At 48.2% G+C, this 26,045-nt stretch overlaps 1 protein-coding gene across 1 annotated transcript in view; it reads left to right on the forward strand.

Annotated features, from left to right (window-relative positions):
- The window catches only part of MCM3AP (minichromosome maintenance complex component 3 associated protein), a gene marked incomplete at its 5' end in the record, with an annotated part of 29,241 nt that extends 4,839 nt beyond the window's left edge, over window positions 1-24,402 (forward strand). Inside the window, 27 exons of the mRNA XM_009998461.1 lie at window positions 1,102-1,180; window positions 2,957-3,104; window positions 3,863-4,059; window positions 5,038-5,177; window positions 5,958-6,155; window positions 6,288-6,556; window positions 7,159-7,321; window positions 7,870-8,030; window positions 8,548-8,557; window positions 9,234-9,468; window positions 10,209-10,396; window positions 11,410-11,510; window positions 12,387-12,518; window positions 13,160-13,273; window positions 13,749-13,901; window positions 15,787-15,984; window positions 16,287-16,355; window positions 17,002-17,136; window positions 17,364-17,517; window positions 17,953-18,211; window positions 18,571-18,668; window positions 20,328-20,718; window positions 20,861-21,118; window positions 21,762-21,891; window positions 22,827-23,033; window positions 23,651-23,801; window positions 24,244-24,402. Coding sequence (XP_009996763.1) covers window positions 1,102-1,180; window positions 2,957-3,104; window positions 3,863-4,059; window positions 5,038-5,177; window positions 5,958-6,155; window positions 6,288-6,556; window positions 7,159-7,321; window positions 7,870-8,030; window positions 8,548-8,557; window positions 9,234-9,468; window positions 10,209-10,396; window positions 11,410-11,510; window positions 12,387-12,518; window positions 13,160-13,273; window positions 13,749-13,901; window positions 15,787-15,984; window positions 16,287-16,355; window positions 17,002-17,136; window positions 17,364-17,517; window positions 17,953-18,211; window positions 18,571-18,668; window positions 20,328-20,718; window positions 20,861-21,118; window positions 21,762-21,891; window positions 22,827-23,033; window positions 23,651-23,801; window positions 24,244-24,402 — 4,497 coding nt within the window. The remainder of the gene's footprint in view (window positions 1-1,101; window positions 1,181-2,956; window positions 3,105-3,862; window positions 4,060-5,037; window positions 5,178-5,957; window positions 6,156-6,287; window positions 6,557-7,158; window positions 7,322-7,869; window positions 8,031-8,547; window positions 8,558-9,233; window positions 9,469-10,208; window positions 10,397-11,409; window positions 11,511-12,386; window positions 12,519-13,159; window positions 13,274-13,748; window positions 13,902-15,786; window positions 15,985-16,286; window positions 16,356-17,001; window positions 17,137-17,363; window positions 17,518-17,952; window positions 18,212-18,570; window positions 18,669-20,327; window positions 20,719-20,860; window positions 21,119-21,761; window positions 21,892-22,826; window positions 23,034-23,650; window positions 23,802-24,243) is intronic.
- Window positions 24,403-26,045: the final 1,643 nt, after the last annotated feature.

Below are 26,045 nucleotides of genomic sequence, written 5' to 3' on the forward strand. Positions count from 1 at the left end.
CATCCACATCTTCATCCACATCCACATCTACATCCACATCTTCATCCACATCTATCCTAGTGTTAGAAATACACAGTTTGATATAAGTGAGATCTCTGACACCAGCAGTGGTTTAAATACATAGTTTGTTTGATATAAGTCAGATCTCTGCACATTCCAAGGACACCAGGAGGGGTTTGTGGCCCAAGAACCTGAGGGAGTGAATTGGGCTCCACCTGGGGATCCCAACATGGAGCAGGATTGATGGCCCAAGATCAGACCCAACAAAGCCCCTTCTGTCCTGCTGCTCAGGGCAGGATGACACCAGTGGGTTTGTTAATTGGGAAGGCAGCCAAGGGGGAAGAAAGGTCAAATTTTTACCTTAAAAGGTAAAAAGTGACCTGCTAGAATGGGATGTGTGAGCAGGGGTGGGAAACTTACAGGATCATTGGAAGCGTCGGATGGGCTGGAAACCCTGGAGTGCCCAGGGAGTGGGGAACCAGGGGAGGGAACTTTGGGAATAGGGAATAGAAACTGTTATTCACCTGCCTATGGGTGTGCCTGCTTGTTTAGGTCACCCATTCCTGCAAGAATGTAAATAAACTGCTTTGCTGCAGGGTCTGGGTGGGCCTGTTCATTGGCACCACAAGCGTTTCTCACAGAAGTGCACAGAACTGCACCTAAAGCCTGGTGGCTCCAGGACCTCTGCCTGGCTCCAGCTGTCCCGCTGGCATCCAGCTCAAACACCAAACTCATCTTCCTTGCTCATGGTCTCACTTTGCCCAGACCTGTAGTCCAAACGCTGCTGCATCCTGGCTCAGCCCCAGCAGGTGAGATGAGCCTGTGCAGCCTCTGCAGAGAGTGCCCTGCTTGCTGGGAACACAGCTGGTTTTGCTCTGTGCTTGAAAACTTGCCTTTGGTCTGAAGTGCCACCAGCTGGTTATTGCTCTTGGAAAAGCAGTCATTTTTGTGGAAACCTGTAGGTCCAAACTGAGAGGTTAAAATGCTGTAACCAGAATCCTGTGGGAATTGGTAAAAGTGTCTGTGGCAAAAGTTGCTCTGTGTGTTTTGGTGTTGTGATGCTAATAGGTTTTCCTACTCTCCTGTTTTTTTTCTTTCCAGGCCTCTGCAGCTCTTGCCAGAAAGAAAGCAAAAGAGTTGAACAAAGACATCATAACCTTTTGGCATAAGAAGAAAACAAGTAAGTCTGTGTTTCCAGGTGGGATGACTGGGGGACACATGACATGGCATCTGCTCTGCTTGTGTTTCCTGGTGTGCTGAGAGTGGTACAAAGATGATCTCCACGCTCGGGATGTTACAGCCCCAGAAGTGCAGTGATTCTCTTTGGGTTTTGCTGGTCAGGCTGTTTGGTGCACTCAGCTTCTGGGAGTACTGCTTTACAGAAGCACAAAAAAAGGTGCTCTGCATTTTATGTGACATCCCCGCTTGCCCTGCCTGTGGCAGAGGCTAGTAGTGAATGTGCAGGGGAAGGACAAAAACAGGATAAAGCATGTCATTGCTTCCAGAATAACTTCTTAGCCTTTAACAGCACATGGTTCAGTAGCCCTGGCTGCCAGCAGGGTTGTCTTACCCCTTGGAGAATTTTCTTTTGTGAAGTTGCTTTTGTGACTGTGTGAACTTCCAGCCCCCACACAGTACTGCTCTTTGGTGCTGAGGGGAATCTTCAGTGACTGGCTGCCAGTCACAGCTGGAAATTGCACTGCTTCTTTCTTAAATTCCTGTTGTCTAAAACATTTATCTTGATCTGAACCAAAATGTTGTTTCAGACATATGAAAAAGCAGAAGACACTTGGAATGACAGTGTAGTTTTACAAGAGAATCTAGAAATCACTCATGCAGCCACACAAGGGGAACATGGTGATGTTAACTTTATGGTCTTGTCTAGAAGTAGCATGTTATTTGGGGACATAAGAAAACCCACTTTTAACTGCCTTCAGAGCATGGATTGGGATGTGGCCTTTCAGGAGTGTGTCCTGAGAGCCGAGTTCTGCATATCAACAGTTACTGCTTGAACCAAAAAGAGCAACCTAGAGAGAACTGAGCTTAGAAACTGGAAACCTGGATTCCAGACCTAGTCTGGAACAAGGGCAGGGTGAATGATGGCACTTCTCCAGCTTTGGGGAATGCTTGAATTGTGGAGTGTTTCCCTTTAGCCTCATGAATGCTGTGCCTGTACCTCAGAGGCCCTGGCCTGGAGATGCACTTCAGCAGGTGAAGGGTTCCCCACAGCTTTCACCAGCTCACCCTCCAGAAAATCAACAGCTGCAGAGTTGCCTTGCTAAGAATCAAAATCTTGCAGCAGCAGCTGCAGGGCTGCCTGGTCACTGCTGTCATTTCATTGTGCTGGTAGGTCTGTAGAAATGTGGATGGCAGTAATAACTGAAACAACTGATCTGAGAGGGTTTAAGAAATCCAACTGGTTGGAAGTTTGTTCCTGGGGGAAGAAATTCGTCCTTTCTGGCGAGTGTAGATGTAACTCTTGAGAAGGCATGCCAAGCTAAGCTTAGGGGTGTGAAATTAATAACTAAAATGCTTCAGTAGAAGCACTGAGAATTGTGGCTTACATAGGTGAAATGGATTTCATATTCTGTAGAGAGTTTTGACTTGTGGATTTTATCTCAAACCTGAGAGAACTGAAATCTGGATGGTGATCAGGCTTCATTTACTGACAGTCCACTGACAAATTACAGTTATTGCCAAGTGAAATTTTAATTAAAAATGCTTAATCTTTATAGAACAGTGAAGCTGACTAGCATTTGGTAGATTTACTTGGTACAGCATCTAGTGCCAGTTGTCATGGGACTTTTGCATCTGTGTGCAAAACTGTGACTCTTAGATTTGTTTTCTAATAGCATTTTTTTAAGCAAGCTGCCAACCACCACTCCCATGGGGGAGGAAGAGTTGTTGCCTAAACAGTTTGACAAGTACCTGGCTTCATGTTTCTATGTCACTTCAGGTCCAGCAAAAAGAGAATTTCCATCCAAGGAGAAGAAAGCAGGTGAAGATGAAGGAAGGCAAAGCAATGAAGAGCCAAACTATCAGCATTCCCCTCTTCGAAAGCCCTTAATAAGATCCTCTGCCAGCAGTGTCATGCCTGGAAAAAGGTACATCTACTGCTCTGAGAATCCACCTGGCAGGAAACATGATGGATGGGGCAAAACATGATTAGGGTGTGCCCAACAGCCATATTTTTCTTGAGGAGTGTGCTGCTCTTGTCTCTTCTGGCATGCTTTTGTTTCACGTGTGGCTTTTTGGCTGGTTTGTAAGCTGACAGACTTTGTCAGGAAGGTACTTCTAGCTACGTGGGAAGGCCTTTTACTTTTTTTGGTCAGCATATTTGTCTCTGAATGTTTTGTTTGTAACAGTGCAGAGCCAAATAGCAGCTACCAGTCATGACACCCCTCTCTCAGTATGGTGAGAGGGGCTTTTGAAGGGAGCAGGTGCGTTTGCAGGCAGTTACAGTTCTGTGGAATGAGAATCCCCTTTTCAGAGCGAATCTGGATCATTGTCTTGTCTCACTTCAAGGGAATGGTCTTTGCACAGGACTCTTCCCATGTCGTGTCAGTCACTGAAGTGGTGGGGTTCTCATCTTGTGGTGCCTCAATGGTGTGTCTGGTCTGACAGGAGCCACCTGGTGTGCCCAGTCACAGAGGGATGAAGTCAGTAATGCGTTGTGAAGGAGTCCATGTGCCCTGATTGAAAAAGTGTCTTCGTATCTGGGCCCTGTGAAATCTTTTCACCTCTGTTACTACAGAAAGCATTCAGGCTTCTCACACCACATACTCTTCTAAACAAAGAGCTGTGAGCTGATTAGGGCCAGGCACGTGCTGCAGTGTCACTAATGAAAATCCTCTACTTGTAGCTCTCAGGCAAAGAAGCCTGGTCTTCGAAAAGCGCTGCAGTTTGAAGCAGATCTGTTTGATCCTGGCCCTGAAGGGCAGAGTTCGGAGGCCTTGGGAGTTTCTCTGTCATCTCTTAGTAACCTGGTAGGATTAGTGGCTGAGACATCAGAAGAGAGATACCGACTTCTGGACCAAAGGGACAAGATCATGCGACAAGGTAACGCCACGAGCCGAGGAGCGTCACGTTGGCTTCTCTGCTGGGAAGGAAGGAAGGAAGGAAGGAAGGAAGGAAGGAAGGAAGAAGTTTTTGGTGTCAGTGGCAAAGCTGTTTTGATATTACAGAAGTGGCTTCAAGGAGAGAGTTTCATATGGAGCAGCCTGTGGGATGCTCTTTACTGTGAGGGAGAGTTGTATGCATTAACTTCTTGTAGAACACACAAATCTGTTATACTTGTCTCACATGGCTATTTCTTGTGCCAAGTGAATAGCAGACTGTTCATCTTCTGTGAAGGAGCCATGTGGAGAGGTTTGCATCCCTGCAGGCTCTTCTAAGGAAGCCACCCAAAACCCAGTGGTGTTTCTCCAAACTATGACCAAGTTGGTCATTATTTTGAGAAATGGTCCTTTGTTCCACAGTGTTGGATTGCAAACCCTTCCATCCTTGTTCTCGCCATTTCAAGGCTGATGCTACTTTTTATTTAAGACATTATTTTTAATATTGACAAACAAATTTCTCAGCCACTTGGTGTGAAACTGGAAAATGGCTCACACTTAGTTGAGACTCAAAACAAGATAGGCAAAACATGGTATCTTCTAGAAAATTCAATCTTTTCAGCAGAACTCTCGGTATCCAGGTGGGACGGTAGGAGAAGCTTCACCAAAGGAGTGATGCAGCCCTGAGACAGGCTCCAGTGAGGAGGGAACCCCGTCCTTGCATTTCTGACCCTGCCAGGGTGTGGATACAGCCTTGCTCTGAGTAGAAGTAGGATGGGAATCTCTAGAGACCTTTTTCCTAACAGATTTTTTTGGTGAACTCTTGCCCTAGCAATGTACTTCTTGATGTCCCTTGGCCAATGTACAGACTCCAGCTGAGGCATCTGTCATCCTGAGGGCTGTGTTCCACACCAGGGTAATGTCATGAGACAGAAAAATGAAAGATGCTTAGTGTTTGTTCAGTTTTATTTTCTCTTTTTAGCTCGAATAAAAAGAACTGATCTTGGCAAAGCTAAAACTGTTGTTGGCACCTGCCCGGACATGTGCCCGGAAAAGGAGCGCTACATGAGGGAGACCAGGAACCAGCTCAGTATCTTTGAGGTGCTTCTGGGATCTGACAAGGTATGACCCAGAGAGCTGGGATTCTTTACCCTGTGGAGGAGAAGGCTGAGGGGAAACCTTATTAAGGCCTGTATGATCTAAAGGGTGGTTGCAAGGAGTAGTTCCCGGTGACAGGACAAGGGGCAACAGGCATAAGCTGGAATGTGAGAAGTTCCACTGAAATATGAAGAGAAACTTCTTTAGGGTGAGGGTGACAGAGCCCTGGGACAGGCTGCCCAGGGAGGCTGTGGAGTCTCCTTCTCTGGAGGTATTCAGGACCCCCCTGGATGCAGTCCTGAGTAATGTGCTCCAGGTGATCCTGCTTTAGGAAGGGAGTTGGGCTGGATGATTTCTAGAGGTCCCTTCCAACTCTGGCAGTTCTGTCGTTCCGTGACCCCTCGGTCACAGGGTTCATGCTTGTGAAAAAAATCTGTTGGCCATTTCATTAATGCCTTTAAATGCCCTGTTGTAAAACAAAGAAGGCAAGAAAATTCCTTATTTGCTCTAAGTGGCATCTTTTATTTAGCTACAGATGGACCTTTAGAACAACCCCTCTAAAGTGATAGGGCAGCAGTATAGACTGGAAGGATTCGAGTTTGAGACTGCCAAGGCAACCCCTGGGGTCCTGTCATAAAAGAAAACAAGATATATTTGCTATCACAGTGCAGTGGTTGTGGGCTCTTAGTGTGAGCAGTGGAGAAATTACTTCAGTGCTCCTGACTAAAGGCAGGGATGGGCTGAAATCCTCTGTACTCCTGGGAAGTTGAACAGGCTCCTTTGACGTTTCTCCACCTTTTGCAGGTAGACCATGTAGCAGCAGTCAAGGAATACAGCAGGTCTTCAGCAGATCAGGAGGAACCTTTGCCCCATGAATTGAGACCCTCTGAGGTGTTGAGCATGACCATGGACTATTTGGTGACAAACATTATGGATCAGGGAGAAGGAAACTACCGAGAGTGGTACGACTTTGTCTGGAACAGAACTCGTGGAATACGAAAGGTGAGCCCTGGCAGGTGGAGGTGTTTGTTGGTGACAGAAAGGCTGTAACAGTGAAGCAAAAAGGAATGCAATTTTCCAAAGGGATATGCCTTGTAAAAACCCATCCAATGCTTTCTGTGTCATCCTGGTTAGGATATAACCCAGCAACATCTGTGCAACCCCCTGATGGTGTCTCTGATCGAGAAGTGCACTCGCTTCCACATCCACTGTGCTCACCACCTGTGTGAGGAGCCCATGTCCTCCTTTGATGCCAAAATCAACAACGAGAACATGACAAAATGCCTGCAGAGCTTGAAGGAGATGTATCAGGACCTGGCTAACAAGGGGATTTACTGCAACAGTGAGGCAGAGTTCAGAGGTTATAACGTCTTGCTCAACCTCAACAAGGGTGATATTCTCAGGTGGGAACAACAGATACCACTTGTTTTCTCTCTCTGCCTTTGGGAGGAATTGAGGATTAAGCCCAGGCAAACTGGAATGAGGAGTTGAGTTGCAAAGTGGTTTTGGTCAAGGAAAGTGTGCTGTAGTTGTGTTTTATTGAAGTTTTTCAGTCAGTCATTGTAAAATTTTCTCTTAAGAAAAAAAAAAAGCAGCTTTGCTTCATTTCCCTGGGTAATTCACTAAAACTCCTGCAGATAGTAAAAAAGACCCAACAAAAACCAAGTCACTTCTTCACTAATCTCAAGCAAGGATTTTTTTTTTTCCTCTTCCCAGAGAGGAATCCAAGCTTTACTGCTTTATCTGCTGTTTTGTGGGAAGCCATACTTGGCTTTGCTGGCCAATGTCTTACCTGCCTTCCTCTCTAGATGTAGGACCTAAATAACAGCACACTAATAATGCAGGCATCTTTAAAAGACTATAATGCAGCAAATATGAGGTTGGGCAAGAGTTGCATGTCCTGATTAAAGCTCATCATTTCCATTCTGTTTTGTTACAGGTTGCTGCTGATTTGTGATCATTAAGACTGAAGAAAAAGGTTTATCTCTGTCTTTTGTTTCCACAGGGAAGTACAGCAGTTTCGTCCAGAGGTTAGAAACTCTCCTGAAGTTAGATTTGCAGTTCAAGCTTTTGCTGCACTAAACAGCAACAACTTTGTCAGGTTTTTCAAGCTGGTGCAAGCTGCCTCCTATCTGAATGCCTGTCTCTTACACTGTTACTTCAACCAGGTGAGAAAAAGGCAGATGGATGTTTTTTCAAGGGACTGTTGGGAGGAAATCTTAGAGAGCAGAAACCTTGGTAGATATTTAACCTTAAAAATAGTCCTTTCTTGTTTTTAAAAAGCTGTGTTTAAAAGCTTATTACAAGTTTCCTGCCATGGTATTAAGGCAAATATTAACATGCTCTTTGCAGCTTTTTTTTTTTCCCCATTACTGTGTACAAATACATATTATTTCCCCTGAAAATCATTGGGAAGCAGGGAATCTGGCCTGAGACTTTCTCAAAGGAAAGATCAACCTGCAGTCTCAGAAGCCTTTGCAAGCTTTTTCTTCTGCACAAGAATCACAAAGGGCTGTGCCCAAAAGGAGCAGCACCAAATAGAAGCAGAAACTAGAAAGCAAGTGCATAGAAGTTAAAACTAAAGTTAAATCTGGTTGTTTGTTGTGGCTATTTGATGACAAAGTACTGATTTCTTTTAAACATGATTTTAAACATTGCACTATTTTGGGGTCTCTAACTTAGTAGTGACCTGGTTCTTGCTTTTGTCTTCCCCCAGATCCGTAAAGATGCCCTCAAGTCTCTCAACATTGCCTACACTGTCAGCACCCAGAGGTGCACAGCCTTTCCCCTGGACCACCTGGTTCGCATGTTGCTGTTCAGAGACTGTGAGGAAGCAGCTGATTTCATCAGTTATTATGGCCTGAGTGTATCTGATGGGTGAGTGTGAGGAAGGGGCTGTGCCCTGAGGTGCCTGTTGGGGTTAGAACAGTGTTGGGTGAGTGTTAATGTGGGTCCTGGAATGTGGAGCCAGAAAAAGAAAAGAGCAGGTGAAGGGTGAGGAGGGGCTGGGCTCTGTAGGCAGAGACCTACAGGGTAATGGTGGAGGCAGATTTTAATAATGTCTGCTACTTTTCCTGCTGTAATAGGCATGGTTCTTTAATTTTGCATCTTTCCCTTGAGAAATGGGGTTTGTGTCCTTGTAACTACGTTGACTTTCCCCAGAAGCTTTTTCTGCACTTGGACTTTTTGTTTCCCTGGTTTGGTGAGGTGATGAGGGATTTCAAGAGTTAAAAAAAATCCCTTTGGCCTTCTGGAAGGTGGTGGAAAATGAGAGAAACGTTTCCCCCAAAAGAGACACTGCATATTGAGCTCTGTCTCCAGTGGACTCCAGGGACTTCCTCCCTAGAAAGAAACATGGATAACCACAATAGAAAAAAACAACAACAAAGCTAAGTCCTTACGTTGCAGTTGAATTGTAGTAAGTTGCAGCTCTGCAGGAAAGGAGGATGCAGGTCCCTCAGGAAGCTGGCATTGTGGTGATACACGTAGGGCAGGACAGAGCTGAGCAGTGTAGAGCAGTTTGTAGAGAGTATGAGAGGCCAGTGGTTTGCAGATGAGAGTGTCTACTGTGGAAATAGTACACACACTGGAAGGTGTGCTTATACAGACTTGCAGTCTCAGGAGACTGGAGAAGACAAAAAGCTTGGGCATGCCAGTTAGAGTGCTCTATTTCCTGCTAACCTTCTGGTTTGAGATAATAAACTAGCCAGGCTACAGGTGCCAAGATTGGAAGAAAGCTGCAGCTTTTAAAATTACTTCTGTGGATGGTCTTGGCATCTGTTGTGGGGTGTAGTCTAGGCACAGCCTATGTGGGTTATACAGTGGGTAAAGGTTGAAAGGAGAAAGAGACAAGATTGTCCATGAAGGTTCCCAGAAATGTTGGTACAGCTTGTGCTGGGAGGAGGGCTGTGAGGACTGTGCTTGCTGCCTTCCCTGCTCTGCTTCCAGCCAAGGATCAAGATCCAGCCTACGAGGTGTAATCCTGAGGTCCAGGACCTGTCTTGCTGTGTCCCTCCAAGCTGTCCAACAGAGACCTGCTGGAACTTTGAGGACACACTCCTGCTTTGTTTCGTTCTGCAGCGCTTACGTGGAGCTGAATTCCTGGAGCCGGACGGGCTGCCCAAGCCCCACAGGTCCCTGTTTGTCAGCCAGAAGCTGATGGTCTCCGTGGGGGAAGTTGTGAATGGTGGGCCCTTGCCCCCCATGCCTCACCACGTGCCTGTGTCCAGCTTCAATGCACAGAACAAGTACACGGGTGGCAGCACCTCTATGGATCAAGCTAGCAGCAGCCAAAAAGCCAGCGTGGAAGCAACAGGTAAGAGCAAGCAGGCATCTGGGACACAGCCCAGGAACACTCTGCTGGGTCAGCTCTGCAGGACATTCTGTTTAACAAAGCAGTAACAGTTCTTGGCTCCTACAGGCTGGAATTGCATGGAAATTTGGGTGTCCTGAAAGCATGTTTGAATGTAGGTGTACATATAGATCTGTAAAAGCTAAGCTGCAAACTGAGTCATAAGGTGTGTTTCCCAACACAGGAAACACACTAATGGGAACAAGCACAGCTTTGCCAGCAGATGTGAAATAGCCAGATGTTTGGCTGCTTCAGACATCCAGCTTCCTTCCCTGGATGTGGGCAGACTTTGTACTGCAGCTCTGTTCCTACTCTGTGTACAGTCAATGTTTCTTGAGTCAGCTGAGCGTGTGTTTTCTTTGTCCTGAAAGTCTAGATATTTTGCAGTTATTCAGGAATGGTGTGCCAGGTGCTGGGGGTACTGGGCTGAAAACAGTTGAGTTACTGGTTATGGTACCAATACTTGGTATTGGAGGTAATGTGCGATGACATTTTTGAATGGTTTATATAAAATGTTCCTAAATATACATTAGTTTCTGTGATAGAATTATATTTTCATCTTCAAGGCAGCAAGCTTCAGCTATGGATTCATTTTATGAGCTGATAGGACTTATCAGACAAGTCAGCTTTGGAAGAGAAGAACAGTTCTGCTTCTATTTGTGGCTGAACTGGCTCCCTTGTTTTTTCTCTTCCTCTGTCCCCAGAAGGAAGAGTGGAAAGCAAAGGTGTGGATTTGGATGCTGCAGCAGTAAGAGTCCAGCCCCCAGCTCATCTTCTGCCCTCACTCTTACCCCGTCAGCTTGTACCCATGCCTCCTGCACAGGCAGTCTCCCAACCTGCTGGAGAACCTGAGCCTCTCCCTTCAAAGCCTCAGCCTGTCTACACAGACACAGTAAGGAAATTTAAAACCATCATGAAGTGGTTGGGAAAGATCTATGAAATATAATAAAAGGTAACTGAGTTCCTAAGTTGTTTTAGTTTTCCAGAATCTGCATGTGTAATGTAGAGTCGCAAGGAAACACTTCCTGCCTCAGTGCTTTGGATACTTTGGGAAATTGTTTCCTCAAACTGTTCTGAAAAGAGAAAGTCTTGAGTGATTTCAGAGGCCAGCCTGCAGTGTCAGTGCTTGCTCCAGCTCCTTCACAGGATAAACAGTCCTGTCTGTTGAGCATTGATTTGAGAAAACTCTTAAGAAGGGAAGAAGAAAGTGATTATCTTTCACTTAGTAGGTAAACTTTGCTTTAGTGCATCATAGTGAGAAATCTTTCACTTTGTAGGTAAACTTTGCTTTAGTGCATCATAGTGAGCTGTTTTTAATGGCACTTCAGACATGACCAAGTTTCTTGTTCTGGATACATGATTATTAATGTTGGGTCTTGACTGGTAGCCCATGTATCCCTGCAGTTCCCCTTGTTCTCCATCCCACAGGTGTTTAGATGTGTTGCACTGATGCTGAGCCCATGTCTGAGTGTCTCATTGCTCTGGGAAGTGTGGCTGCTGTGTTCTGCCTACATGTGGCTGCATTTCAGAGGAGATAAGGCCTGGTCATTTGGAATTAAATAGGTTAGCACTTGGAGAGCAAGGGGAACTCTAGGAGTCTCCAGTACAGAAATAGGAATCTCTCTCCAAATTTACCTTTCTTAGCTGTTGTTTCCTGACTTGGCTTGCCCATAAAATACAGCAAGGGCTGCTTTTGTTTCTGGGCTGTTGGTAATTAACCTTGTAGGTAGTCTAAAATGTCCAGGCTGGTTGCTGGCTGGGTTTGTAAGTAGAAATACAGGTGATGTTCCCAGTTACAGTCAGGTAAACAAGTCTGAAAGGCCTCACTCCCAGGTCACTTGTGTGCCCAGGCCATCCTGAGCACAACCACATCTTGCTTCACCTGCTTCCTCTGCTGTGCTGCAGGACATGGCCGAGGTGGTGGATGATCTTGTGCTCGAGGTCCTCAAAGGAGAGTGCAGAGAAGTTGGCAGAGCAGGAGTGGCCTATGTGACAGCTGCCCTCTGGTAAGAGCATGTTCTGCTGGTGCTCGGGGGGGTCTGTCATCACAGCAGCACCACCACCATGGTCATCAAACTGAGTGGGGCAAGGTCTGTGGTAGAGATGGTCTTGCTTTTGACCTTTCTTGAGGTGTCTGCTACCCCTCTGTCACACACCAGCCAGGCTGATAAAAAGCTGAGCACAGGCCTCTGTAAACCTTGTCTTGCACGATGCTCTCACCCCTGCCACAAGAAACCTGTGTTGTGGAAGGGGCCCAAAGGGGGACAAGAGAAGTCAGTCCAGATTTGGCTGCTTCTGTGCCTGTTGGTAGAGCCATAGATGTGGGTTTGTGACCACACAAGTGTTTTCATTATGGCTGACATGGTGCAGTGTCAGGGCCTTCCCTGTTTCCCACTCTGCCCTCCTGTGAATAGACTGGGGGGTGTGCCAGAGGCTGGGAGGGGACACAGGTGGGACAGGTGACCCAGACTGACAAAAGTCCATGGTCAGCAATAAAACTGGGTTAGAGGAAGAAGAACGTGGGGTTTTCTAGCTTCTAGGGTGGCTATTCATTGGAACCTCTCTGGGCTCTAGTCTGGCAAAGGAGATGCTGTCTGACTTTCTTTGCTTGGTGGGGATGTTACTGTGCTTTATTTCTTTATTCTGCTTCACCTATTACATCCCTTTATCTTTGTGAGTTTTCTTGCTCTAGATCTTCTAGATCTGTTTTCTCCCCTATCCCCATGTGGTGAGGGGAGGGAGCCAGCAGCAGTGAGGGGGCTCGGCTGGTGGCCGAGTCAGCCCGGCAGGGCAGAGCAAGGGTGTGCTTGAGGAAAGCCCACACCTCAGGCTTTGAATGAAGACTTCCTGGCTTTGAGAAGGGCATTGCTATTTCTGCACAGCACCTCGGAGGCTGCCGTGGAGGAACTGGTGACTGAGCTGGTGGAAGAGATCCTGAGGCAGGTGGCTGGGAGGGTGCTCAGCGCCGAGAGGGAGCGCGCCCGGGAGGAGAAGCGCCGAGTGGAGGAGGAGAGGTGAGAGGCTGCTGCTGCTGCTGGGGGCAGGGGGTGCTCTGTGCTGCTGCTGCTGGGGGCAGGGGGTGCTCTGTGCTGCTGCTGCTGGGGGCAGGGGGTGCTCTGTGCTACTGCTGGGGGCAGGGGGGGCTCTGTGCTGCTGCTGCTGGGGGCAGGGGGGGGCTCTGTGCCCCCTCGGGCAATGCAAAGGCAGCTGGTGCCAACCTTGAACTGCCCTGGGGTCCTGCAGACCCTCCTTTCCCTGTTCTCAGGTGGTCTGCTAGTTAGTGTTCTGGTGACCTGACACAGCCACTATGAAAATAGTTGGTGGGATTTTGGGGAACACTGGGAAGTTTTATTCACTCAGAGCTTCCAGAGAAGTAGATGCATCCTGGCACTGCTGTATGCAGGAACTTTTCCTGTTTGAGCAAGATAGTTGTCTATAGCTTACTGGGGTAAAATAACCCCATGTTTATCTGTAGTTTCAAGGAAACCAAGCTCCACACAAAGCTCATTATCTTTAGAGAGAGAAACCAGCTAGTGGGAGCTCAATTCTAGGCAAATGAACTGTCTGGCACTGCTGGTGATGCTTGTGTAACCAGGCAGCAAGTTTGCCAGTCTAAGTCTCTTCACTTTTGTAAATCTTTTCTCTGTCCTTCCAGGCAAAAGCAGGAAAGAGAACAGTTAATAAAGCAGTTGAGCCAGGTGGTGGGTATGGAGTTAATGGAAGAAGTAATAAAGGAGAGTCTACGAGAAGCTTCAACCCATGAGTTAAAGTAAGTACAACATGAACTGTGCTGTATTCATGGATGAGAATTTGTTGGGGAGTGGTGGGTCTCTCCTTGGCCTTCTTTGATGTCATCTGCAGCGAGCTGCTTTGAAGAGGGTAAGTGTGCTTGGTGGTACAGCAGGCTCCCAGTTTGAGGCTGCACTTTGTCAGGCAGTGGTGGTTCCCAGGGTGGAGGGAATAGATGCTTTGCCTAGAAAAAGGCTGCCCTGTGCCCTTCTTTTTATTCTGACTCCCTTACAGTTGTGGGCTCTTTTGTAGACCCTTCTGTGGAAGCCCACGACCAGTGTAGAACTGGAGTGGCTTCTGATTGATTACATTCCTTCTTTAGAATGGCCACAGAGTAACAGTGGGGAAGATCTAAATGTGAGGGTCTTCCCTGCTTGCACCTTAGCTAATTGTACTGGCATTTGCTGCAGTCTCCACCTCACCTGGAGGTCTTGGTTTGTTCCCTTTTGAACCAGATGTGCCTTAGAAAGAGACCGACAAGCCCGCATCGCCCGCTGCTCCGAAGAAGTCTGTGGTCATGTCATGGAGCTCTTTCTGGAGGATGAAATTTTCCAGAGTGCTAAGGAGACCCTTCAGGAGCTCCAGTGTTTCTGCAAGTACTTGCAGCGGTGAGTTTGCCACCCTGTGACACAGCTGCTTCTCTCAGCATTGGCAAGGAGTGGCCAGTGGGATGTGAACTACAGCTGTCTGCTCTGTTCTCTTTGCTGTCCTCTTGTCTCTGCTCTAAGTGGAGACTTGCAGTCTGATTACCAGCCTCTGAAGTGACTCAGGTGTATGTGGGGAGGGGAGCACACCTCATTAGAGTCAGGTGATGAGCTTGGTGGGATATTTCAGCTTTGTTCTATCTAAAAACTTATCAGGCTTTCTCCTTGTATTCTTGTTTCTCTGGGTATGAGCTAATTGCTCAGTGCTGGTTGTGCTCCAAGGCAGAACATTTCTCCCTGTGCTGCCCCAGTGCAGCCACGTTGGGGTGGCATTTCAGACTCCTGAAGAGGAAGCAGCAGGCTGGGCTCTTTTCTTTGGAGCCCTTGCAAAGCTTTCCTGTCCTTAGATTGAGCTTGTATGTCTCTTCAGGGTATGTGTAAGCAGCCTTCAGTGCAGCAGGGAGGGCTGAGGGGGAGCCTAGAGTGAAACAGGTGCACATGCAGCAGTCAAGCATATTGGATGATGCAGGAAGATTTTTATAAGCCCTGAAAATACCTGAGGAAACACAATAGAATATTTTTATTATGTGAATTGGCATTTTGGTGTTACAGCACTCTTGGGTGTCACCCGTTTGGTCATAGAAAATATACAAGCATCTAATGAGAAAGGCCTTGTTATATATTCACTCCTTGTTGGTGAATTTGCCTTTTTAAATGTTGCTTGAAAACAAGAAAAGGCATACCTTTCTTTCCTGGCTTCACTGGGATAGAATCAATGTTCTGTTGAGAAAAGCTGCATGTTTTTGGAAGCCTGGAGCACTCAGTGTGGTGGGAACCAAGTTGGTCAGACACTTTGTTCTGGTCTGTGGGCTTCCATGGTGATCAAGGTCCCGAGCAGTTAGGAGTTAGCTAGGTGCTAGGGCAGCTTGGCCCAAGCTGGCCAACAGGATTGCCCCCTCCCCTAAACAGCACCCTGGCTATTAATTGGGCATCTTGCTTGGGAGGGGTCTCTCTCCTCTGCAGCCCCCATCCCCAGAGGGTCTTGGCCATCCTCCTGCTCTCCCCTTTGCCCCCACCATGGTGTGCCTGCTGCAGGTGCTGTGCTCACAGGGTGTGACATCTGGCAGTGCACAGCTCACCACCACTGCAGGGTACTGATAATTTGCTTTTTATTAGCATTATTTTATTAAATCTGTTTCCATTTCAACCCATGGGTCTCCCTTCCTTTTCCTGGCTCCCATTCTTGGGTGGGGAGGGGTCACTGGGTGGTAGGACAGCTGACTAAACCAAGACACACTCTTTATGCAGTAGATGTTGCAAAAGTATTTTCAAGGGTTGCTTGAGGTGTCAGAAAAGCTTTATAAGGGATCATATGGAAAATGCCATAGGAACATTAGAAGACCTTTAAGATGGGGCTGGAAAGCTGTGCTTGAACTTCTGCCTGGTGAGCACAGGACAAGGCACAGCAGAGCTGAGGCAGGGATGAGATGGAAGAAGGGCAATCCTGCCTCCTCTCTCTGATCTGTGAGGCCACTGAGGGCAGGTGCACCCTTGGAAAGCAGGGGCTGCTCCTTTTTGTCTGCACTGTTTTGAAACAGGCACAAGGCTGCTCCTTTTGGATCCTTTGGATCCTTTTGGTCCTGTCACCTGCACCCACTGTTGGAGCTCTGCAGAGATACAGCCTGAGCCTGCTGCACCACCCACAGCCACCACCTCACACTGTCCTCTGGGCAGGCAGACCTGTGGGGTGCTGGAGGGCCCAGACCAGTCTGAAGAACAAAGATGAGAAAACCTGTTTGGCCTGCAGAGGGTTGATGAATGTGACCTGTTTGTCTGTTCTCTTCCCAAGGTGGAGGGAGGCGGTGGCAGCTCGAACAAAGTTGAAACGTCAAATGAGGGCATTTCCAGCTGCTCCCTCTTGCCCAGATCCAAAAAATAAACTGAAAGCACTCTCACCCAGTGCAGAGTGGCCTGTAGCCATGGAGAACTTGTGCAGGAGAATTGTAAACCTGGGGAATGGAGGAAAGCTGGGAGTCTCTTGTACAAGGTAAGGAGACTTCTAGTGACAGCAGTTGGCAACCTCGTTGGTTTTTGGGTGGTAGATGACAATGTAGCCTTTTTCCACTGTGAATGTCAGTGAGTTTGCAAAACTGTTCTTAAAATACTCCCAAAACGACCATTTCTGCACAAATGCCATCACAAAGGCTGAAAATCCAAATAAATCCTCCCCTCTATTACAGGCAACTTTCTGAAGTGTCTGCAGTACCTCTCATGTCTTCGTGTTCCTTACATTTTGTGAAAGTATCTGTTTTATACCAAAAATTACAACTAAAACCCTTTTGTTTCCAGATTGAACTGGCTGAGAAGCAAGACAGTGCATGAAATGAAAGTTCAGCACTTCTACCAGCGATTGTTAAGGTACTTTGGTGTTTGATCCTGGTTTTCTTTCTCAGCAAACTGTAACAGAAATGCTGGAGATCTCACAAATGTCAGTAAGGAAAGGCAAATGACACTCCAGAGCCCTCTTGCAGCCAAGATAAGGGAAACTGGGAGATGACTTCCTCAAAGAGCTGGGCCATCTGATCCTGTAGCTGTGGGTGTAACTTTTGAGGATCTAAAGGATATTATGGTGGTTTTTGTACCTGGGTGGGATGGGGCAGAGGGGGAGACGAGTAAGTGAGCTGTTCTGGCCTGGCTGGTGGCACAAAGGGATTGATCTAGATGTTTGAAGTGCAGCCAAGGGTCTGCCCTCTCCTTCATGGCTTGTCACACACTCTGGTGGCCTTTGTGTTCATCCTGAAGCAGAGAGGCAGTGAAGCACTAGGCAAGGGGTCCTGCAGGCCCCAGAGTCAGGCTCATGTGACAGATTTAGCAGCTGCAGTTCTTGAAAGCATCTGGTCTGTGGTGAAATAGATGGGCAACAGATCTAAGGAGTTAGCTCTAGTTTGGGGCTGTTGGAACTGGTCAGTAGCTACATAAAGTATTGTAACTTGTTCAAGAGCAAAAAAACCCCCAAACCATTTCCCAGGTGGGGTCTTCTTACCAGCTTCTGTCTCTCTTTAAGTGATTTAGCTTGGACTCCCCTGGATCTCATCTCACTGATCACTGAAAATATTCCAGTTCAACAAGAACAGGTTTTTTGGAAGGTGTTGTTGGTTTTGCCAAATGAAGATGAATATGGGGAGGATGATCCCAACAGGTGAGTGAAGGAGTTGATTGCTGGGCCCCTCTGTCAGGCAGGGTGGTCAAACAGAAGACCAGTAGCACACAGTCCTTGGTGTCTATTTTTCCTGTACCATGTCAAATTTCCAGTTGTTTATTTGGGTTTTTTTGACATGTTTTAGCACCAGCACCTCTAAAAACCTAAAATGCTATTTTTTTTTCTAAAACAAACACCCCAGAAGTCCACTCTTTCTTATTTGCTAGAATACTGGTGGATTGGTTGAAAGCCAAATTTATGGGAGACAAAAGCTGGAGGAAAACAGCTCCACATCCAGAAGGCAGAATTCAAACACTGACATTATTTCATGCTCCTGGCATGCAAGGGAGCAGGAGCATCCAAGTCAGTGTGTGTATCAAGGTAGGTGAGAACAGTTTTCTATTACCCAACAGGCCATAAAAGCAGGGTGGGCTCTCTTCTAGGGGATGTTATGCAGAGGCTTTTCAAACTGTGTACTGTCAGGTGGAGGGAGATGATACTGGGAGTAATGGAGTTGTTGAAAAGGTCTGAAAGAAGATGGAATTTTTTTCCTTGTCTTCAGCCAATGGAGTAAATACCTGCCTAGATACAGTGCAGGAGTTAGAATCTCAGTCATCTCAAGTCCTGATGGCAGATCAGGTGCTGAAGTGCATCCATTGGACACTCCCATACTTATCTAACAGCTTAGGGATTGCAGAGCTCCTGGTACCAAATGTCAAAGCTGAATAATAATAATAATAAACTGCAGGTTCCAGTATGAAAATAGGGTGGTTTGTTTTTGTCTTTAGCTATGTGACATTTTTTATCTTTGCATAGGTGGCACATGGTGTGCTCTCTGACTCTGAGCTTGACATGGCTGAGATGCAGAAGGACTTGCTTGGGACAAGTGGTCTCCTCCTTCTCCTGCCCCCTCGAGTTAGGAGTGAAGATGTTGCAGAAGATGATGTTTATTGGCTCTCAGCTTTGCTGCAGTTGAAACAGTTGCTTCAGGCCAAACCTTTCCACCCCATAGTTCCCCTGGTGGTTCTTGTCCCCAGCCAGGAAGAGGAGGCCATAGAGAAAGAAGTAGAAGAAGGTGTGTCAATAGTTCTGCACCCTGGGGAAAGAAATGAATGTTTAAGGGCTGCCCCAAGTAGAACTGCTGCAGTTAGTGCAGTCTCTAAAATGTGGCATCCAGTAAAGGGAGAGAGTGAAATACAGCACTGTTCAAAGCTTTGCTAGAAATCCAGAGGCCTTAAGAACTGATCAATATGGAGGAAAAAAAAAAATGACCTTTCCTTTGGCTTCCAGTTTTCCTGTGCACACAGAATCTCTGGGGAAGGATGGAGGAGAGCAGTGGTGCTGTGAACGTGTGCAGGGTGTGAGACTAGGTCAGAGGAGGAGATACCTGTTTGTTCTTTCTGTGTGTATATGACAGATGTTCTTATTTTTAAGGCTTGATGCTGCAGGATTTGATTTCAGCCCAGCTTATTTCAGATTACACCATTGTTGAGCTCCCAAGTTCCATCAATGACTTACAAGGCACCAGAAGGGTAAGAACAGCAACTCACATGAAGAGATATTTGACTGCACTGTCATTAACCTCTCAATCACTACTGCCTTATAGGAAATCATTATGTTCTCAGTAGCTTCAATTGCAGCTGAGTCTCATGTAATGGGATGTTCTTTCTGTCAAAGTTCCTGTAGGGCAACTGGTGTTCAAAAAGCTCTCTGACCATTTTTTGACTGAATTTGCTTAGTTGGGTACTTGCTTGTTCATAGTGATTCCAACATCACCCAGAACTATTCTGAAAGTATTTCTGCCACTGTCCCATTATTCATGACTGTTCTGTGTCACCTGACTAGAGATTAGTGGCATTTGCTACATAAAAATGAGTTTCTTCTGTGTGACACTGCAAACTGCACTGAGACCAGAATATGTGGATGGGGTAAATCCATCCGTGTCTCCTGCCTGCACTGAGGAGCAGAAGGGCTGTTGCTGCCCCACAGATGGGTGCTGGTGCTGGGCAAGCCTCTGCACCCTGGTGACCTGAAATACTATACATGTTCTAATACACCTTAATATTTACACACCCAGATTAACTCTTACTATCTAAGAGGGGAAGAGGAAGGAGGGATGTGCCCGATGCCCGTCCCGTATAGGGACATGGTTTGTGTGGAGGAAAGCCAGGGCAGGAACACCTTATGGAGGGAATGATCCCAAAATGCAATCCCTTACTTTATTCCTGAGATGGTCTAGGGGTATATATATATAAAGTGCAGATGACTTCCCCTGCAACTCAGTCTTAGAACCCACGGGTGGCGGGAAGAACCACGGCAGGTGGTTGGCAGCAGGCAGGACCCCCCCAAAGAGCAGGCAAACCCCTAAAAGGCAGGCAGCAGCAGCAGGTCCAGTGTCCCTCCAGAGAGCAGCCACAAGCAGCAGGCAGGCAGTTCCTTTGTGGCTCTCAGGGACTTGCTCCTTCATCCCCTGTTGGCCAGTCTCTTGTTCCTGGCTCTTCCCTGCCAATCAGGCAGGAACTTTCTTCCCATCCTGCTGCACCATCCCTGGGCAGACTTGCTGCCACTGCTCCTGTCTTGACAGCTGGTTGCTCCCTCATGGAGTCCAAGCTGATTTGTGGCAGAGGAGGCAAGCAGGCAGGAGGCTGTTTGAAGTACCTGAAGGAGCAGCTGTTTTACATCAGTTACGACTGCTGACCTAAAGGGCATTATTTTCCTGTGAGGAAAAGTCTGGTCCTTCACAACATCTAGAATAGTTTTTAAGTGTGGGTGTCGTAGCAGGGTGGATTGGAGAGGTGGGAAGGGATAATTGTCAAGCTGTTTCAGACTAAAAACAGGTCTAGCCCCACGTTCCCTTCTCATGGTGTTTGAAGAAGGTGAGAACAAGACAAGCCTGGAGTAGTGCTTCCCCCAGGACCCTCACAGGTTGCATCTCTCTGCATTCAGGTGCTGCCAGGATCAGACCTGGCTTCTCTGGATGCATCATGGACTTATTTCTGGTAATTTGGTTCCCAACCACCTCGCTGGGGAATTACAGTTGAAATACTGGGATGTTGCTGGTTGGTTTGTGTGTGTTTTGCTACCTAGTGTCTTGAATCTGTCACGTGCAACCTGAGGCTGCAGCACCGAATCCTTTGTGTCCTGATCCCTTGGGAGCAGTTCCCAACCACACGTGTTCTTGTGTGTTGCAGATTTCTGCAGCTGTGGGCTGGCTGGTGTCCCAGTGCCCTGCCTCCCTGGAGCTCTGCAGTCAGACCCTTCAGGAGTACGTTGAGGATGGGATTGATGGAGAGTTTGGGAAGCGCTTCTACCACGACTGGCAGGAGAGGCATTCAGCTGGCCTGCCATCCCAGGAGCCTGGGGCCATCATAGAGCTGTACAACAGCCTGCTGCAGTTCCTTTCAGAAGTGGCATCCTCAGAGCACCTCTGTGACTTGTCTTGGCCTGTTACTGAGTTTTCAGAGCCTGGGGGTAACAAGCTGTTGCCCCACCTGCAGTGGAACGTGCCTGATCATCTGGCCTGGCTGAAGAAGGCTGTGCTGTCCTTCCAGATCCCCTACCTTGATCTGCCTCCACTGGGAGGTATGTGCTTCATGCTGGGGTGTCCTTTGGGTGGCACCTCATGCTCTGCTGTGCCTGTGCTTTGTTGATCTAGCAGCCTCTCAGGTGGGTGGTTTGGCTCTGTCACAAATTCTAACCATTTCCTTTGGGTTTCTTTCCATAGCTCCCTGGCGCCCTGTTTGCCACATGATTTTTCAGTATGTGTCTCAGATTGCAAGTTCTTCCCAGACTCGACCACTGATCCAGTCCCAGGTGGAGAATCTGCTGAGCAAAACTTACCAGAAGTGGAAAAACAGGACATCTGCAAACTCTGATGAAGATGGGCCTTCTGTTGATGAGATCCCTTGGGATAATATCTTGGCAGTCTGTATTGATCATAAACTGAGAGACTGGAAACCACCCAAGCTGCCTCTTGCTCAAGGTATGACCTGTCCTTCTGCAACACATGGCAGGGAGGGAGCTGTGGTCTTGGTCTCCTCCTGTAGAATGACACTCTGCCTTCTGCACATCTTTCTGCTCCTTGGAGTATTTAGTGTTGATTATGACTTGAGCCTGTGATGAGAAATGTTGTCTCTGTGTGGAGGAACATGGTCAGTCTTTCAGCTTTCCTCTCCCAGTAGGAGAGGATTTATGCTCAGCCAGAGGCCAAGAATTGATCCCTCAGAAGTCATGTCAGCTGGGATGTCAGGCTGCCACTGTTAGTGAGCAGTTCCATGGTTCTGTTTGCTTTCAGTTCCAAATGTGTGGGGGGTTTTTTTGGTGCCCCATTTGGCTTAACTGCAGGGGTGCCTCTTCTCATTAAATGCCTGCTTAACCCCCTGAGTGTGGGTGCACCAGAATTTTTAAAATTAAGATGAATCAGGTTTTTACAGTCTTTCACTGGGATCTGTTGAACAGTAAATCAGCTCAAGGAGGCTCATTTTCACAGGCAAATTGCAACCTAAAGCCACTTGAAAGTTGAACACACAAATTTTTTCTCAAATGGGGTTTTTAATACTGAAGCTTCTCTTCTGAAGGGGAGGGTCTGTTCTAATAATAAACGTTGGGTCTGGGTTGATTCACAGAAGCAGTCAGTGAAGATGGTCAGATCCGTGTGTACTTCTTCAGGGAGCACCTAAAGAGCTTCACTCCCCCTTTCTCCTGGGAACAAGCCAGGCTGCGCACACAGGAGGGGATCCTGCTGGGCCAGGAGAGGTGAGGCAGCTGCTCCCACTGCCTGTGGGTCTGGCCTTCCCCTGGCTGCCACCAGGGGTGCTTGCTGAGCTCAGGGTTGCCCAGGGCCTCCCTGGTGGACACGCTGTGCAGTCCCCATGCTCATCCCAGCATAGGGCATCTTCCCAGGACAGCTCCCTGCAGTGAGGTGCAGAGGTGAGCTGGAGCAGGGTGGGGAGGAGATGTTATTTCTGCTGGGTGGCTTGGGAAGTGCTTAAAGTGGAGAAATTGACTTCTGCCAAAGAAAGTGCTGCTGGAGCCTTGGGAATGAGGCTTGTGCTCTAGGTACACAAAGCAGGGAGGAAGAACAGTGTGAGGTTGGGGAAGAGCATAGTGATAAATTGTGAGCCTGCCCTTGCTGTAACAGTGCCCCCTCCCTCCCACTCACCTTCAGCTGCAGCCTTTTGCAGGTGAGTTGCATGTTAGGTGATTTCCAGATTTACTCCTTGGATGTTGCATTTTAATTTTGCAGCATTTCAGGAGAAGGCTTTTGTCCCCAGCTTGTGGGAAGAGACCAGGAAAGTGCCATTGCTAAGAGCAAGTGCTGGAGGCTGAGGGGAGCTGTGTGGCATGAATGTATATGAGACATCAAGAGTCTAGCATGCTCCCCTAGCCTTGCTCAGAGTGAAGCCAGTCTCTCTTCCCTCATGGAAGCTTATATGCTGCTCTGCTGTGTCCCAGGAGATGCTGGGGTAGATCCCTTTCTTTGGGGTGAATCCCAGCCCTCTGTGTCAGATTTCTTCCTTCCCTGCTCAGCTGGTGTGTGTTTGACTCTGACACAAGGGAGTTACATCTCCAGATGATCAGTTCTCACTCCCTGCTATTTCTAAACTTCAAGCTAGTAGGGAAATACCAGCACTCTCATACCAGTTTCTGTACTTTTGTTGGGTTTTCTGGTTTTTTTCCTCCCCCCTCAGGTCAAGGGTAAAATCTCCAGACTCTTCTAAGAACCCCTGGAGTGTGTCCCTGCTGCCAGGGCAGTACAGCTGTGGCACGAGCATGCTGCCAGCTGCAGAGAGGAGCATTCCCAGTGCAGATGGACTCACAGACACAGCCTCAGCCCAGGAGCTCCTCCCAGAACGACTGTTGGCACAGCTGAAACTGGAGAAAACAGAAAGCAGGAGGTAAATTCCCAGAGCAGCCTCCTTTCCTTGCAGCTCCAGGGCTGTAAACAATTTCTAACGTGTGTGTAATGGGGAGCTGAAGAACAGCAGTGCCAGGAGACAGCCCAGACTATCTTCAGCTTCATCAGTGTAGTTTCATTCTGCCTCCTACTTGCATCACAGGGTGGTAGAAGTGCTTGGAGCTTGGAGGAGCAGCTGGAAGCTGGCTGAGGTCAGCCAAGCCAGCAGCACTGAAGCAGTGCAGTGTGTGCTGCTGTCTGTGTGCACTGCAGTGCCACACATGTGTGCAAAGTCCTCCTTGGGATGTCAGCTCAATGACTGTAGTGATGTAGACCACAAAGCTGAAGAACTAAGGCTTCTGAGGTTGGACCAAGGGTTTCCTGTCTTTGGTGCCTTCCCCATCACTTGGGTGTCCTCAGCCTGTGGCTCCTTTCTGTGTCACAATGTTCTATGATGGATTATCATCATAGTGGTGGGGTATGTCAGACAGTGTTGGAAACAACTGTGAATGCCAGATCCTTCTTTCAGACACTTCTGAACCCCAAACCCTTAACACAGGGGTTGCAAGAACAAAGCCAGGCTGCAGCCTGAATGGTGCTCTTGGTCTCTCTGCCCAGGTTTGAAGAACAGCTGCACCAATGGCTAGCTGAGGACATGAAGCCCCTTGGTGATTTTGTAGGTCTTCCTCTCTACCTCCCCCAGTCTCTGCTTCCCACCACAACTGTCACCTCTCCATTGGTGAAGAGTCCCACATCAGCTGCTCAAGAGGTGAGGAAGGGTGGTACTGAAAAGTGGCTGCAGCTCTGAGGAGTGCAGGTGCCAAACCTGCCACAGTTGCAGAGCCTTTAGTGGGAGTTCCCTTGGTGTGCAGTGTTGGATAGACTTGGGAAGTAAAGCACTGGAAAACCACACCTTGGGAATGTCCAGGGAAGGCAGTGCTTTCTGCAGAGCTGCAGTGAGGGCTCTTCAGTGGTGCTACTGCTCCCTGCAGTCAGGACAGTTTCCCTTGGGGTGCTGCACTTCAGCTTCAGTCATCACAGCTGAAGGCTGGTGTAGAAACAGCAGAACGTGCAGCTTTTGCCTTGCCTCCTCAGGGCTGGAGGGTGCTGACCTCCCTGGTTGTTTTCAGAAGTAGGGGAAGAGCTGGGAAGCTCCTTTTTGGTTCTGGGTAACTCTTGTTCCTGAGTCTCCTCTCTTTTCCCCCTAGCAGGCTGAGAGTCAGGAAGGATGCAGGATCCTGGCCAAGGAGCTCAGCCCCGCGCTGTCAGACAGACTGAAGTACTTGCAGCAGCTCCTCAGAGCCAACAGGGAGGGTGAAACTGCTTCTGAGCTCCACCTGTCTGCTCTGGTGGACATGGTGGACATTTGAGCAGAGCTGAGACACTTGTGCAGACCAGGAAGTGGTAAAGAAATCCAAGGTGAGGTGGTTGAACAGTTCAGCTCCTGGGGCACATGGGAGAAGACCACAGAGCAGACAAGGGGCCTGGGCCCTTCTGGAGTGGCTGCCTTGCCCACAGGTGGTGTTGGGGCTCACCATGTCCCTCTGGCTCCTTGTGGAGCTTTGGCTGCTCTGGGATTCTTCTGCTTCACAGGCACAGACAGATCAAATGCTTTCTTGGAAGGACTTAACACTCGGGTGACTTTTCTGTCTACCAGCTCTCCCTGTTGGCAAACACAGCTTCACCAGGAGGAAGCTGTGGCCCCTGGGGACACCAGAGCAATTTCTCTCCATAGTCACAGTCAGGTCACAACATCAAGATGTTGTCTCAGCTCTGTACTTGCCTCCTTGCAGCAGCACCGTGGTGTGAAGTTGCTCTCCTGCTGCCCAGGAATGTCAGGGCTGCCATTCTCCAGCTGGTGCAACACTTGGCTGTGTTTTACATTTAAAGTCCAGAAGCTTTTTGTGCTGCTGGGCCCAAGTTTTGTTCTGTTGAATTGATGGCATTAAAACCAGGTGAGTTGCTTATTCCACAGAGTGACTGTCATGTTGGAAAGAATGTGAACAGCTGTGGAGAAAGGAATTTCCTTTTGTGGAAGAGCTGAATACCTCCATTCCCCAGTATTTAAGAAGCTGTGGCTTTGGTCATTGAAGACCTTTTGGTTTGATTCCCAGTAGGTGGTAGGAAGATGTGCTTCATGTCTGCAGTGCTCCTGTACCAACACTGCTTTGGTTGCAATGTCAGCAGGTTTTTCTCAGGCAGAAGAAGGTGAAGAAGAGATTCCTGCAGCTCTGGGGGTAAATGCTGGTTGCCTTGCCTGCCAGAGACCAGCTCTGACTGGCTTCTGATTTCATTTGAAATCCTCAGCAGTCCAAACCTGGCAGCTGCCTTCACAGACAGTCATGTTATAGCTGAGGGGGTTGTTTATTTTTAAGTAGCAGTTGTATTATTTCTCTTAAGCTAACGTGGTTATTCTAGGTTTAATAGTAAGGTGAAGTAAGAAGTGTAAACTGAAGACATGAGACTTTGAGGCTTGGGTGGGGCTGAGGGGTGTTACCCTGTGATGCTCTACCCTTCCCTGCTCATCTTTACCTGGAAGTGGCTGGTATGAAACCCCCCTGCTGTGGGGTCACACCATCTGCTGTAACTCTGTACCTAATAAACTGTTGGTGGCTTCACTTGTGCTGTCACCTGGTTGCTGTGCAGGGGGTGGGCTCAGCTGGGGGAGGGGGCTCAGCTGCACAGGGGGACACGCAGGGTTTGGCAGGGGAAGCAGCCCAGCCTGGTGCTCACCTGCCCTGCCCATCACTGGGTGCTTTGGCTCCTGCACAGGGGGTTGGCTGTGCCTGCTGGTGCTCTGAACTCTTAAAATCATGTTTCTGTGAGCCCTGTGAGCACCCCAGAGAGAAGATGCTGCTGGGTGGGTTTCCACAGTGACCAAGGTGGGGGTCCAGCTCTCGACCAGGCAGGTCCCACCTGTCCAAGCCCTGCCAGGTGAGCAGGGGGTTGGCTCAGCTGGGGGAGGGGGCTCAGCTGCACAGGGGGACACACAGGGTTTGGCAGAGGCTCTGCA

This window comes from Chaetura pelagica, unplaced genomic scaffold (assembly GCF_000747805.2).
Source record: "Chaetura pelagica isolate M959 unplaced genomic scaffold, ChaPel_1.0 scaffold915, whole genome shotgun sequence".
In the NCBI taxonomy this organism is placed as follows: Eukaryota; Metazoa; Chordata; class Aves; order Apodiformes; family Apodidae; genus Chaetura; species Chaetura pelagica.